General features: G+C 40.8%; 1 protein-coding gene across 6 annotated transcripts in view; it reads right to left on the reverse strand.

Annotated features, from left to right (window-relative positions):
• The window catches only part of grb10b (growth factor receptor-bound protein 10b), a 99816-nt gene that overhangs the window by 72190 nt on the left and 11511 nt on the right, over nucleotides 1-16115 (reverse strand). For 5 of the 6 annotated variants that reach the window (XM_086219067.1, XM_086219063.1, XM_086219065.1 and 2 more), the window contains exon 2: nucleotides 10519-10647. The exons of the other annotated variant lie outside the window; for it this stretch is intronic. In XM_086219067.1, coding sequence (XP_086075193.1) covers nucleotides 10519-10569 — 51 coding nt within the window. In that variant the 5' untranslated portion in view covers nucleotides 10570-10647. The remainder of the gene's footprint in view (nucleotides 1-10518; nucleotides 10648-16115) is intronic. 6 annotated transcript variants of the gene reach the window in all.

Genomic DNA, 16115 nt, shown 5'->3' on the forward strand with positions numbered 1-16115 from the left:
GGTTCTGGCTGGGAAATGGGGGACTATGAGCTCTGTCAGGTATGAAGGAGCCTGACTGTTGAGGACTTTGTATGTTAGAAGGAGAATTTTGAATTCTATTCTAAATTTGACAGGGAGCCAATGCAGAGAAGCCAGTACAGGAGAGACATGGTCTCTTCTACTAGTTCTCATCAATACGCGGGCAGCAGCATTTTGGACCAGCTGGAGAGTCTTTAGGGACCTACTGGTGCAGCCTGATAGGAGGGAATTGCAGTAATCCAGCCTGGAAGTGACAAAGGCATGGACTAGTTTTTCTGCATCCTTTTGAGACAGGATGTGTCTGATCCTAGCAATGTTTCTTAAATGAAAGACAGCAGTCCTAGAAATTTGCTTAATGTGGGCATGCAAGGACAGATCCTGATCAAAGAGAACGCCTAGGTTCCTTACGGTCGTGCTGGGGGCCAAGGTAATACCTTCCAGGGTACCTATCTCATTAGATAGGGTGTCTCCAAGATGTTTTGGGCCCAGGACAATGACTTCAGTTTTATCAGAGTTGAATAGAAGGAAATTATAGGTCATCCAAGTTTTTATCTCCTTCAGACAGGCCTCCAGTTTAGTCAGCTGATTTATTTCATGTGGATGCATTGATAAGTACAGCTGTGTGTCGTCAGCATAACAGTGAAAATTAATTGAGTGTTTCCTCATAATGTGACCGAGAGGAAGCAGATAAAGGGTGAAGAGGATTGGTCCAAGCACAGAGCCTTGTGGAACACCATAACTGACTACAGCAGTGTTGTTTTCATCACGCTGGATGAAAACGTCGACGTCAGACCCCTTTTTTCCATGACGAAAATGAGACTAAGACGAACGTCACCATAGCCCTGTAAAGACTAAAATGTGATGAAATTGTATACATTTTCGTCTGACGAGAACGAGACGAGACTAAATTGTTAGCGGGTGGACGATCAAAGTTTCAAAACATGCAGGGTTTTTTTCCGCCAAGTATAACATGCGTGCAATGTCAATCAAGAGCTCAAACATCAGCCTGGAGCCAGCTGAAGCTGTTGGTCCTAATGGTCACGCTCCCATCATCAGCACACACGCAGTAAAAGCCTCTCTCACGCGCACACACATGCACACACAGAGACGAGTCTGGGCCTGTCTGCAGCGAACGGGACACACCATGGCAGCAGCAGCGGTGTCGGGTGATCGTAAAAAGAGGGATGATTAAAGCATAGCTTCAGTCTATGTTAGGCCAGCCCTGTGATGCATGTTCTTTTTTGTATTAAGCCTAAAGTTTTGCGGTGGTGGTGGTGGTTACACCTCCCCCGTGGTGCAGAGACCGCTTCCTAGTGCTACATGCTAAAGCTAGAATGAATGGGGCTGTCAGGGACACCGCTAATGTTGGCTCGTTTAAACCAGCCCGTCTATTAATTTAGCATGTTATGAATAAAACCCCTGTCCATTTGTGGACAGGTGGCAAGTGAAATGCTTTGACCCATGTTTGTGGGACTGGGAAACACGGTAGTCTTCAGACCTGTTGCTGTTCCCTGTCTCAGCAACACACGTGGATGCTCTAACCAATAATAGCAGCTAAAGCCAAAATGTAGGACATATGGTCATTTATATGGAAGTCAAGTGTGCTTTTATTTCTTGTTTAATCATATTTTATTGTGATACAATACTCATATTGTGTGCCAGTGTGTTATCTGCATCTGCAACAAAATACTAAAAGTAAAAGGTAGAGAAAGAAAAAGAGGGGAAAAGCTCACCTTTAAAAGTAGATCAGTTTCATTGTGCTTCCTTCTAATACCTGTATTGGCCTATTAAGTACTTACACATATCTTTATTTATAGGTATCTTTGATGTTTGACTAAAACCTTTGAGTTTTCGTCGACTAAAACTAAACTAAAACTATCAAGGATAGAAATGACTAAAATGTGATTAAAAGTAAGAAGCATTTAGTCCAAAAGACTAAGACTAAAACTAAATCTAAAATGCCTGCCAAAAACAACACTGGACTACAGTGGTTTCAGAGGGGTTATCATTAGTTCGTACGAACTGAGATCGACCTAGTAAATATGACCTAAACCAGGTTAGTGCAGTTCTTTTAATGCCAATGACATGTTCCAGTCTCCGTAGAAGGATATGGTGGTCAATGGTATCAAAAGCGGCCATATTTTTTGTTTAAGGTGTCTGGTTTCTGAATTGTACCAAGGTGCTTGTTTCCTTGGATTTATAGATTTCTTTTTTAATGGGGCAATTGAGTCCAAAGTTGTTCTTCAGCTGCCTGTTGCACTATTGATAAAATGATCGATTTGGGAGGGACTATGGAGGACAACAGTATCCTCTGTAACAATGGGACATGACACTGAATTTAGCACCAATGGAATCGCTTCCTTAAATCTAGCTACAGCCTGATCAGACAAACATCTGGAAACCACAGTGTTCCTGAGAGGAGTGTAGTTGATTAATGCAAATTCAAAAGTGATTAATCGATGGTCTGGTAAAAGCGCGTTCTGTGGAAATACAAGTGTACTAGATGTTCTGCTTCAATTCCATATGTTAGGACGAGGTCAAGGGTGTGTTTGTGACAGTGAGTCGGTTCATGAACAGACTGATGGAAACCAATTAAGTCTAGAAGAGAGAGAAATGCAGCACCCAGACTGTCGTTATCAACATCCACATGAATGTTGAAGTCACCTACAATAATTACTTTATCTGATTTGAGAACTAAACTGCGTATGTAAACTGAGAATTCAGATAAGAATTCAGAGTAAGGACCAGGAGGGCGGTACACAAGAATAAATAAAAGTGTCTGTGGAGTTTTCCAGGCTGGATGAGACAAACTAAGAATCAGGCTTTCAAATAAATTGAAACTTATTTTGGGTTTGGGATTTAATAATAAACGTCTGTCAAAAATGGCAGCAACTCCACCTCCTCGGCTAGAGCCTCGAGGAATATGAGTGTTAATGTGACTGGGAGGAGTGGATTCATTTAGAATAACATACTCATCAACACGCAGCCAGATTTCAGTGAGACAGAGCAGGTCAATACAATTTTCAGATATCAATTCATTTATTACCAATTCAGTTTTCAGCATCAGAGATCTGATATTTCATAGTCCACATCTAATTTTTAGATTTTTTTTTAGTTAATTTAGAGGTTGTGTTAATTTTGATAGGTTTTTCTGATTGACTCCTCTACAAGTAGAATTGGAATGAGTAAACTGACGTGGTCGGGGGACAGACACAGTCTCTATGTAGTTTTGGGTGGGTAACTGCCCTAATGGACTCGCAGAGAAGCGTGTAAGATGGCAGCTCTGCTTCCTGGTCTGCATTCTGGGTTGTCAGGGTTTTGGTTCTGTTATAAACTGGGCCATATTTCTGGAAATGAGAGCAGCTCCTTCCAACGTGGGATGAATGCCGTCCCTCCTAATCAGACCAGGGTCCTCATGTAATACGTGATTTACGCAAGAAAAACTTGCGTACGCCAGGATCAACGCTCGTGTTCAGATGTATCAATGCGAAAAGTTTGTCGATTCTTGCGCTGTTTCACGCCCACTCCGGAGGTGCCGCAGAAGTTGGCGGAAAGCCGATTCTTGCATAAACTGCACTTTGGTCCATTGGCGACACCCTGTGGTGGTGTTTGGTAACTGACATTATTTGACAACCATCCAGGACAAAAAATCCTTCAACACAAACACAAACACCTGTTGGCATTACTTAGGCGGCTATAAGAGAGCCTTCACGATTGTGCTGAAAGTGCAACTTTCAACAATGGCAGCACTCACGCTGCTGGCAAACATGGCAAAAAAACATGGCAAACGGTGCAATAAGAAAGGAGCGACATTTCAGGGAGCGGGAGGATCTGCTGCACAATTCTGACGAGTGGCTGATGAAAAAACAGTGGTAGGACCTGTTATTGGCTAAAGTCTTCTAGTTAAGGGTGAAAGTTCTAATCACCAGTGTTTTTTATCATCAAGTTCATACATCTTAACCACTTCTAATAACGCAAAGAACGAGTCGCTATGCGTGTTTGAGGTTTTATGACGACGGTAGAAAAGTGTTCACGCTGTCCTTTCCTGAACGATCAAAGTGATACAAAGCACAGTTTTCCTCACTAAACCTGCGTGAGCATCACTATGTCATAAGCTTGCACTACTGCTAGTGCTCTGAAAGATTTTCTATCTCTATTTCTAATGCATGTCTGCAATTCTAACTTCCTAAACAATGCAAGCTAAATGTATGACTAAATTCAACACTGTGCAATCACTAAATGCAATAACTACAATAATCAATTGACTCACATCTAAATTTAAATAACAATATGGAAAATGGCACTAAAAGGTCCTCAAGGTGGAGGGCAAGCGGTGTACAGCTGCCCTCTAGAGGAATGCGGGCCAGACAGGTGGGGGTCAGGAAGAGGGGCACCTGACAGAATTTGAGCAGCGGGTGGCAGCAGTCATGGGCAGCACCTCTGTGGGGGGGATTGTCGTCGCCATCCACGCTGACTCCCAGAGCCTGGAGGGTAGGTGGCAACTCCATTTTTTACGCAACATTTCCACATGCTTTGCCACAGATGTAAATGCAACAAATACACAGAATCAGCCATTTAAATAAACCAGTATGTTTAATGTTTAACAGAAATTGATCCCTCAGCCATGCCGCTGGCATGCAGCACCCCTGCAGCCCGTCCGCCAGCTCAGATTCATCCGCCAGGACCAGTGGCATTCAGGCCAGCCCGTCCCCCTGCCCCAGCACCAGCACCAGGCCAAAAAGCGGCGGACGGTCCTCCAGCCCACCCGGACCCAGTGGGAGGGTCCTCACACAGGTGGTCCTGCAGTCACAGGAGGACATTATTAGGGGAATAACGGGGATCAAAGAGCGGATCGACCGCCTGATAAATGTTCTGGAACGTTTAGTGGACAGAATAAATTAATATGGCTTCATGAATCGTGTAGTAGCTTCTTACCCATTCACATTGTGGAAATGAAATTCTGGCATGCGAGGACGGCTACCCGACCGGGATCGGTGTCCATCCCTCCAGCCTCCTGGCATACGCAAATTTTTCTTGCGTAAACTGCGTTGATACATGAGGCCCCTGGTCTCCCCCAGAAAGTTTTCCAATTATCTATGAAGCCCACTTGGTTTGCTGGACACCACCTCGACAGCCAGCGGTTGAATGATGATATGCAGCTAAGCATGTCGTTGCTGGTCCGGTTAGGCAGGGGACCAGAGAACACTACGGAGTCCGACATCGTCTTCGCAAATGTACACACCGACTCAATATTACATTTTTGTGACCTCTGACTGGCGTAGTCGGATGTCATTACTGCCGACGGGAATAACGATTTTACCATATTTACGTTTACTTTTAGCCAGCAGTTTTAAATTTGACTCGATGTCGCCCACTCTGGCCCCTGGAATGCACTTGACTATGGTTGCCGGTGTCGCTAATTTCACGTTTCTCAAAATGGAACTTCCAATTACCAGAGTTGTTTTCTCCGTGGGTGTGTCGCCAAGTGGGGAGGACCTATTTGGAGACGTGAATGGTTGGTCACTGACAGCAGGCTTCTGCTTTGGACGATGCTTCCTTCGGACAGTCACCCAGCTGCCCTGGTTTCCCGGCTGCTCGGGAGCGGTTGTCTGGGCTAAGCTAAGACGGTCCACACCAGCTAACTGGGACTGGCTAGCTCTAGCGGCTTATGTTTGGATGCATCGGTGCGGAGCCACCGCAGATCCAATTCAACCTCACTAAGCCTCGCCTCCAACGGCACAAACAAACTACATTTAACGCACTTATCCGTATCATTAAAGGAGGCTGAGGAGTAACTGAACATGTGGCAAACTTCGGCCAAATAAAGCAAATAGATATGCAGTTTGGGCAGGTAATTAGTCAGCAAATAAGGAATTTGCAGGGATGATCACCCTTTAGCTAGCGCAACAAAGCAAAGCACAACGTTCAGCAATGCACAAACAGGAACCGCGCTTACCGCAACGCAGGTACTCATCACTAATAGAAAAGAATAAGAACAACCCCAGGTTCCTCTTCAACACTGTGGCCAGGCTAACCAAGAACCATAGTGCTGTTGAGCCATGAATTCCCCCAACTCTCAGCAGTAATGACTTACTAACTTTCTTTTCTGAAAAGATTGTGAATATCAGATCAAAGATTGCCAGTAATGGAGCACAGATTACAGTACCCATAGAAGCACCTCCCAGACTTGGTGCATACTTGGATAGCTTCTCCCCCATCGACCTGTCAGACTTAACTTCTGCAGTTACTTCCTCCAAGTCAGCCACTTGTCTGCTGGATCCCATCCTGACAAGACTACTTAAGGATGCCTTCCCCTTCGTCAACACTTCTATATTGAACCAAAACAGTCTTTCCCTTGTCACAGGTTACGTGCCACAGGCCTTTATGGTGGCTGTCATTAACCCTTTACTTAAAAAAACCTTCTCTTGACCCAGATGGATCAGCCAACTAAAGGCCTATATCCCTACATCTCCAAAATCCTCGAGAAGGTTGCCCTGGAGCAGCTCCACAAACATCTGCACAGCAATGAGCTCTTTGAAGTAGGGATCCACCAATTATCGGCGTGGCCGATAATATCAGCCGATATTCGGCATTTTTGCGATCATTGGCATCGGCCGTTTTTTTCACTGATAACCGATAAAATTAATTAATGTATTTAAAAAAGCGCTCCTTCGGCTCTGATGCAGCCGTCTCTGCCACAGGTCATCACTCTCTTGGTTTTGTAACAATGTCCCGCCCACATCCCTCACTGATTGGCTACTTGGCACAAGTGAGCCAGTGACAGCCAATCAATAAACACTGATTTCAATAAACACTGAAGCCTCTACATGCAGTGCCACAGACACAGAGAAGAAACAGACGACTGCTCCGGTGGCTGCTCCAGCAGAAAAGGTAAGGCAGTGTCAGTCGAAGTTTCAAAGCCCTTTAGGATGAAGTTTTAAAAATACTACAGCCTTGATCAATATTAGTGATAACATGCAGGCCCAGAGTTGACATTTCACCAACCTAATTGTCTAGTCACATCAAGCATTCGGCTTTGCAAGATGTGACTAGCATCACTCACGACAAAAAAAAAGATGAAAAAATAAAAAGATGTGAGTGAAGATGACCTGAAGTCCCTTGGTTAATTAAATAAAAATATGACATAGGTAGGCTGTAGCAAGTATAAGGGAGGAAAACCTGCAGTTTGTCTGTTGAGATTAAACTTTTCACAGCTTCAACACGGGTTAGGCTATTTAATGATGGCTCACTGCTACATTATAATTGACACGACCGGCCGCTTTAGAGCTGGAGCCAGACGCAAAATAATAATAGGAGACCCTTACGGTTATCATTACTTTGTGGGAATAATTAATCTCCTAACGTGTCTCAGCCCGTGGGGCGGCTCCTGGTTTGTCAATAAACAACACCCGAGGCGATTATAGCCTATAAGTTTAACACCACACGCCAACGTGTCCTTGTTTGTTTATAGTCGCCTCTCCCTCAGTGCTCATGCTGTCAAGACACAATGATCACACAGAATAGATGTGAAATATTCGTCTTTTTGCCAGTCACTCGTAAAGTCCAGGGAAATGATGGGCCATTTCAATGAGTCAAGCAGAGAGCACACGTAGAGTTTTTTCAATCAATAAATGTTCCTTCGCGTCTAGAACCCACGTGTGTAAAGTAGCCTTTATTGTTTGCATTTACAATTGCCAAGGGCCTTATTCCTCTTATGTAATATGATGACAGCGACACGGAGAGCAACACTGACATAGACAAAGAAAAGGTATGTGACGAAGCTCTTCTGAGGCTGTTCAACTCCGACACTGAGGAAGATAACTTCAGTGGTTTCAGTGCGCAGGAGGAAGATGAACAGTGACAGGTGGTTTCTGGGTTCAGGGTTGATGAAGCGACTTTAATGGTTCCAGTGCGCATGAAGAAAAAAAACGTGTGTTAAGTGGGTTCAGTGAGCAAATTTTCTGTTTTGTTTGATCAGCACTTTTACTGCTGCGTTACAGGCACCATTCGGAAACTAATCAGTTCGGTTATGTAAATAAACAAGTAAGAAATCTTTCTGTGTACCAGTAAATCTATCTGTCTATCCAATCTTTCACAATCTAGATATCAGCGGCTTGTAGCCCAGTGCGGCTTATATTATGTACATTTCCAATTTAAAAAAAAAACTTAGTGGGTGCGGCTTATATTGAGGTGCGCTCTATAGTCTGGAACATACGGTAATTGTGTGTATTATTCTAAATGTTGGACTACTTGAGTTAAAACTGCTGCTTCAATTCAAGCAGATTTGCCTACATAAAAGAGGTCCGACCCTAGCTACAAAAATCTGTTACATCTTGTTATTAGGGAGTGTCAATGAAAGCTTGGAGGACTTCCTTCACGCCAATTAATAGAGGAAATTTAACTTGTCATAAGAATAAAACTAGTTAGTGAATTATTTTGCATAAGGCCAATAAGGAATAAATAGATTAAACCATACGATGTTGAGAGTTTGTAAAGAGATGTTTTTGGGCACTTTTCCTATTGCTATTGAAATGACTGATCCAGCTAGTCTCCAACTCACTGTTCAAATCATTGTTCCTTGTAAAATCACCTATCTCAGTAAATTTTTTATTTATTATTACTTTTGTCAGTTTCAAGTTATTTCAGTGACCATTGTGGGTTTTTCTTTCTACCAACAAGTTTGTCCACGTGTGTAGCTGGATAAGAGTAAGTCTGCGCCATTTATTGATTATGCTTACTGAACACACTGGAGATCAGTTTTCTTTTTAACTGAAAGGCAGTTAAGCTTTATGGGGGCTTGTCTCTGAGGGTAAAAAGAATGTGAATGCGAAGAAGAGCTTCCATCACTTAAATCTCAGAGGGTCCTGAAACAGTTTTGCTATACAATATATGCTTCATAATGTGGATTAATTAATACGCACACATACTCCTAGATTATAGTTAACAACAAGCATTCAACCACAGTCACAGACACATGTCTCATGCAGATTTTTGGTTCCTGCCACTAAACTGTGGAAATCTGGCAGGGGGAACTCTCTGTCCTCTTGCTCCAAGGGCAAGGATCAGAGATAAAGCTATGACCCAGATGATGAGCAGATAACAGACTAGCCTCTGACCAGGCTAATGGAGCTACTGGCAAAAAAAAAAAAAAAATGTTGACCAGCCCTTTGCTCTGAGGAATGAATGCATCAAACAGAGGCTACAGCTTTATGTCCAGAAGGTTTTAGATATAAAAAAAAATGTACCAGACAGGCCATTTTCAGCTTTATGAGTGTACATGTTCAAGCTGTCAAGGAATTACATTTTGTTTCCTGTCAGGCTACACTAGTCAGGGCAAAGTATAACTACAGGCAGTGAACACGTACCAATTTATTACATTTATTGTAAATGAAATCAAGGGGTAAACAAATCTGTTGAAGCCTGGGGAAGCATGACTGAATAAGAAATCTACAGTTGTTTGTGTGTTTCTTGGATTGTTTATTATATTTCTATTTGAATAATCTTAACACCAAACCCATGTGGTTTTCGGTTACAGCAGAAATGCAAGTAAATAACCCAGAATTTTTTATTCTAGATTGAAATAATGGTCATTGCAAGTGCTAAAATGTCAAAGTTGTGTGTAATAGTTGTGTTGCAGAGACAAAATCTCTCAGGGTTCTCTTACTCTCAACTTTTCCAATCATCCTTTTGATATCAAGTTCAATGAAATTGTGTTTTTCCTTGCTTTCATTATTGTTGTCATGTCTAAAGAATGAATGAAAAGCAAACTGATATGTGATATGATATGATTTGATGTACTTAACATAATTTAAATAGAGCTTACTTTTACCACCTAGGTAGTATATATCACATACATTGTTTCATCATTCTCATTACCCTCTGTCTTAAAAATAAAATAAAAAACAGTGTACCCAAACACTGGCTTTCAACAGTGGCCGAGCTTTTGACTGAAATAGTGCTGGGTGAGTGAAGGTGATAACAGGCAACTAGCTGCATGGTGACATCTACAGTAGGAGCATTTCTTTTCTTAATGTATCAATAGGAGGAGCTGAAATATTAATATAATAGTGTGAAATGAAATATCATAATGCATTGCAAAATTGATTTTATGACACGACCCTAATTTTGGGTGTGCAAGTCTCCATTGGCTTTTGTTGGAGTAGACAGTTATGATAAATACAACAAACATTTGCATTTATGATTTTATACATGGAACAAAAAGAATGCAAATGCATATTGCTGTTGTGTATAAACAAATAATAGTTAATATAAACAGTTTATTGTATCATGCCTCTTTAAATCTCTACAGGTATCAGATTCATTGTTCTGAGCCTTACAATTTTGAAGCCACTCCCTTGAAATGGTTCAATACTGAACACTGTTAAATGGGAATACTGGCAAATTTGTAACTCTGAAAAAATTAGAATTTCAATGAAGTATTTTAGTTTTATTTAATCTCTTAATGTGCTGTGAGTCCACATCAGTCTGGCTGCCATTTACCTGATAATTTGGATGATGCAGGAAATAATCTGGACATCCGGCCACAGCCATGCTTTGTGCTTGTGTTCAGTTTTTCCGTACAATTTGCTTGATTGGATCACTTTCAATTAAAGATGGACAGAGCAGAACCTGCAAAGGAAGAGAGCAAACAAATACAGCTTAGTGGAAAACTCCAAAGGAAGAAGGGGGAGGGTGAGAAGGTCCAAAAGAGGAAGGATGAGGAAAGGAGAGGAGGAGGATTGGGGGAAGGGAAGACAGCATCTTAGTTCTGAGAACACAGATAAGCACAGAGCACTTCTTAACCCACATAGGCCCAGAGTTACAATCAACATCAACAAGCAACAAGGGAGGAAGAGCAGTTGGTCACAAATCAAAACTCAGGAAGTATGTACAGAAACACCAATGTAAACAAGTTTGGTTTATAACCAACTCTGAAAAAGCTGCTTTGCACTAGAGAGCAAAGACTTCATATTTGGTCAATTTGCAGCACCATTCAAAAATAAGATAAAGAACTGAAAATGCTTACTTTTCTCCCACCATCAGGGAAAGATTTCACAGCAGAACTAAGTCTTTGAACATCAAAAATGTGAGCCAAGCCCTGCAGTGATTTATTGAGGACAGATGCTCAGAATATACAGTATAACCACAGTGTGAATGAGAAGAAAATCTGATATAGCTTTGCACTACACTGCAGAATTAAAAATCACTATGAACTGAACCCTGTAGGGTGATGGTCTCTATTACAGACAGAAACGCCTGCCTGATTTATTGGACTGTTTTGACTATGGATCATCTTGCTACGCTCTCTTATTTAATCTACATGCTTTTTGGAAGCTTACAAAACCGCTTTAGACATTAAGCAATAATTACTAGCTTCCTCTTGGGACATTACAGTGTTCTATTCAATGAATCCTCGGCCTCACCCCGGCGTTCCCCAGGTAAAAAAGAACATAAATTCAACATGGAATATTTGAACTTCTTAAAGTGGGTTTTCTATTAACCCTCTTGGCACTATTGCCACTGAACAAACACCTATAAACACTAACCCAAAAATACACAGTGGGCACCTCTCCAGGTCCTGAGTTAGACCTCAGGGTGTATTTTGAGCCAAGCAGCTCAGGCCCACAACTATGATGGTCTTATACACAGCAGTTCATGACCCCCTACTGGTATTTCACAAATATGACCTGCCATTTTAATTGAAGCTAATATTATCTCATGTTTGCATTAGTGGTCGGGAGCAGGCTGTCCTTGCGGCCCACATGTGCATGTGTGTCCACCATGGCACCAGCACAGTCTACCGTTTCCTGTAATCTCTCCATTGTCTGTGATAAAACTGAATTCAGAAAGGCTAAAATGACATGGTCTTGTTGTGGCAATCTTAACCTCTTCCACTCACAGCATATTTTCAGGAAAAAAAGCCTAAAAAGACATACCCATAGTAAATGTGTAATTACTACACTTTACTAAAGGTTATATGCATGTTCTTGGTGTCCTTGGACATCTAGGGACTTCAGAGAATGTGTTCCAAGTGTCAGAAGTGTTGTATCTGTCATTAAGCCTGAGTAAATTGGAATAAACCAGAGGAAAAACTACGTTTTTTTACTCTCGCCAAAATATTTTATTTTTTGACAGAGGAAAACACTATGCTAGCAATGATTTCATGCACCCAGAAACCACTGATTAGCTTCATCCACTCCTTGACCACAAATTTACCAAAGTTGATAGAATTTGGGCGAACAGTGAAGCCTACATCAAGGATTTTGTAAGGATACACCCAGGCGAGAACTCAGTTTGGCATAATTTGGCACACTTTTGTGCCAAATGGATTATTTTCTACCTCTCCAGCGGAAAAGGTAAGGCAGGTAAGGTAAGGCTCCAAATTTAATACATTTTAATTTTAGTCGTCTACTACTAACTAGTGGAGCTTTTGGATATTAAATTTACCTTGTGCCTCATCATTTTTTATTTTACATTCTGCAATTATATGTCTATATGCAATACAGAATAATGAAAAATAACAGGAACTTCTACTTTTTTGGCTCCACAGGGAGTATATTTATTTTCAGAAAAGTGCAAACATAGAAACAAACAACAATTCTGTGCAAACAATGTAAAACAAAGTAAGAGTGCAACAAATATAAAATAAAAAAAACAATATATAACAATACGAAACACAGCAAACACAATTAGAGCAAATGAAACCTAAGTAAGGAGTGCAACAAATTGAACTATTTACAATCTGCAATAAGGGGATGGAACGGCTTTCCAGCTGCAGTTCTTTTGGAACTTCTTCTCCCTCCTCGCTGCTGCATGAAAGAGGGAGTACAGATGTTGAAAGCAACATATTTAGAAGACTGATGATTCACATAAATTTCTACATAGAATAAGACATATAAATACAAAATTGAAGCAGTAAAGAGTGTATTATTCATTTTAGAGACCAAAACTACACAATTGATCTGTACACATACCTTGATATAAGCGGTGACACCTCTCTTGCAGGCAAGGGTGGGGGTGGGGGGGGGGACTGGTGCAGGGAGGGCTGGAGGTGTGAAAACCCCCGATGGACCTGGACACTCCTCACTCCCTTCTTCTTGGAGGCTAAGAAAATGGTGAAAAATTACTATGCAGAAAAAAAAAAAACATTTGTACATTTCAAAGGACGGAAAAGGTGTGTAAATATGGAGCCATGACCTCTACTATCATTTGTTTACATTTGTATTTACAGATACAATGCAATATCTGAAAACAAAGTTAGCCAAAAATAAACAAATATGGTAAAATAATACTCAATACTATTGAATTGCCAAGCTTACTACTGTGTTTACTGCTACTACTACTGTGTTTACTCCTCCTCCTACTACTACTAGTGTTTACTACTGTGTTTACAGGTTTATGACAAACTGGGGGGTTTGGTTTTCCATGAAAATAAAAATTCACACAATTTACACAACACTGAGCCTTATAGATAAATGCAAATACCGGTACTCACTCGTAAACGGGGTCCACGCAACTCGTAAACAGAGCCTCCTCCACAGATCCGGCGTCATTGCTGCTGTCGGAGTCCGACGAATCCTCTATGTCAACGTCGGACCCCCGCTGTATCTCAAAGAGGATGTCAGCCATGTCCCTCTTGGTGTTAAAAGGTTTTTTTTCCATGGGCGCTGCGCTTAAAAGACGGCGAGAGCGCATAGTTTGCGCAGGTTTTATGCTCGAAGTTTTACGTAGCTGGGATTTGTAGTTCTTGGAATGGTAGGTGTCAATCGATTCAGTAGCTTCTCCCCTTTCCAAAGACTACAAACACTGCCGTAAAGAAGAAGTCTACGCGACACTATTCAACTTTGATTCCGCAGTGGTCGCAAAATTTAAATGTCCCAAGTTCGTACCGAAACAGATTGAACTCACAATAAAAAGGTAACGTATGCACTAAAACAGACACCCGACCCTGTTTTGTGAGCATTAGAGTCCAAAATTTGATCGAGAATTGAAAGTAAACATTGCCGTCAAATTTCAGTACATTTTTATAGTGCCCAAGTACATCCAGCGTTTTTGGGCCCGCTGGCGGGCCGATCGGGCTCTAAGGGTTAAGTGTATCACATTTAGCCAAAAGAATTTTTTTTTAAAATAAAAACTCATCTTATTAGTTCAGTTTTTTCCTAAATTAACAAGATGCGTTTTTATTAGAAAAAAAAAAGAATAAACGCAGGCCTATTTATTATTCTGAATTAATGACATACATTTTGCAAAATATATTCGTCCCCAAGACTAGGAGGAACAACTTGGCTATGGGCTTGGTCAATTAAATTAAAACGTAAGGTGTCTAAAGAAGTAGTTAGATGTTATAAATAAATTATGCTGTATCAGATTATAAATTCATTTCACCATGTCATTTTAAATTATCTCATTAAATCAAGATGAAAAACAGGGCAGCATTTTTAAAAGTATCTCATTAAAAGTATCTCATTAACTATTCAATCAGCTTCAAGTGTGCGTGATTAAATGGATTATATGGTAAAACAACACAGGAGCTTATATTTTTAAATAAAAAATTAACTGGTTAATTCCGAAAAACAAGGAGCTGAATTTTTCTAAGGTGAAAGCAATACACTTTTGCAACATTCAAGAATAAAAAGGAATTCTGTAGATATCTCTATTTCATAAATTATCCTGAGCAGCTGACTGGAAATTACAAAGTTGTCAGGTTTCTTTGTATAAACAAAATTGCTTTAAAAAATGACTAGACCATGAATTCATTGTAAACAACCCCTTTTGCAAGATGATTGATAGGAGCACTGAATGGGGATTGCGTGCAGTGTGTGTGTGTGTGTGTGTGTGTGTGTGTGTGTGTGTGTGTGTGTGTGTGTCTTTCCATGTGCGTGGCCTAGCCAGCTGGAATGCAAGGGCAGCTCATCATTTACACATTTACAGACATACACACTTTACAACAAAAACAAAAAGTAAAATTTTCAGCCTCAATTCCCCAAGCAACTCTTCATTAGGCGCAACAGACTTGCTGATTAGCCGGAGCTGAATGGTGTGCTTCTTATATTCCTGAGCTCAGGAATCGAGCAAGAAAGCCAGAAGTCGTTTTCACTTAAGTGATCAAAATAGTAAAATTCACAAACTATTCAATCTACTTAGAGTGTGCATGATTATATGGATTATATTGTAAAAGGCTCAAGCATTCCATGTAGTATTAAAATACAGAGTAACCCAAGTTTCAAAAGTACTGATACATGCAACAGTGACTCCCATTGACTGATATATTGACCAAACAACCACGCACCTCTGCTTAATTGCTCCCTGACACGATCAAAGCCATTCTCATGCAGGATTAGAGCCTCTGGGGACCCTTTGATTTGATTTGTTCCACTTGAACGGCATATGGAAACTTCAACATCTTGACAGTGCAATTATCGAGGCAGTGTCACTGCACTAGAATGAGGGACTTTGGGGTGTGGTTGCTGTACCCAGCAGTGAGGTGACTGCAACTGGATTAATTAAAGGGATTTTTTTGCATGAGGGAGAGAAAAACTTCAAAAACAGGAAGCCTAACAATGCCTCTCAAGAATCATAAATCCTGGCCTGAACTTGAGGAACTAATTTCCATTTTGCATATATCTGTCTGATATTCTAAGGCTATTTAGTCATTTTCAGCACATCATTCAGTATTTTCTCATTTATAAACAAAATAAAATCAAACCCAGTCTTTACGAAAAGGCCAGCATTATACTTAAATGTGTCATGTTTCTTTTAAGGATGTGAATCTTCTGGCACCTGACAAATAGTTTTGATTATCATTCAGGGGACTGATTCAAAAACAATTATTGATGAATCTTGATTAGACGCATCTTGTTAGGCTGGGAATCTCTAGCCATATTATCTTTTTATTACAGCAAACTAAAGTGATGTTGTAAATTTAGAAGGAAAATCATAGATTTACTACATTGTTTCTCTCAACACGCAACAGGGCCACTTTAAAATACAACTACAGTAGACCTGGAATTAAGTCATCTTAGGGCAAGGTCACAAATTGTACGTGCCCCATCACACAGGCAATTGCTATTCAGTAAACTTATAATTTGCAAATGTTC

Source organism: Aulostomus chinensis, chromosome 11 (genome assembly GCF_037954235.1).
Source record: "Aulostomus chinensis isolate RoL2024-O1b breed Wild chromosome 11, RoL_Achi_v1.0, whole genome shotgun sequence".
NCBI lineage: Eukaryota > Metazoa > Chordata > Actinopteri > Syngnathiformes > Aulostomidae > Aulostomus > Aulostomus chinensis.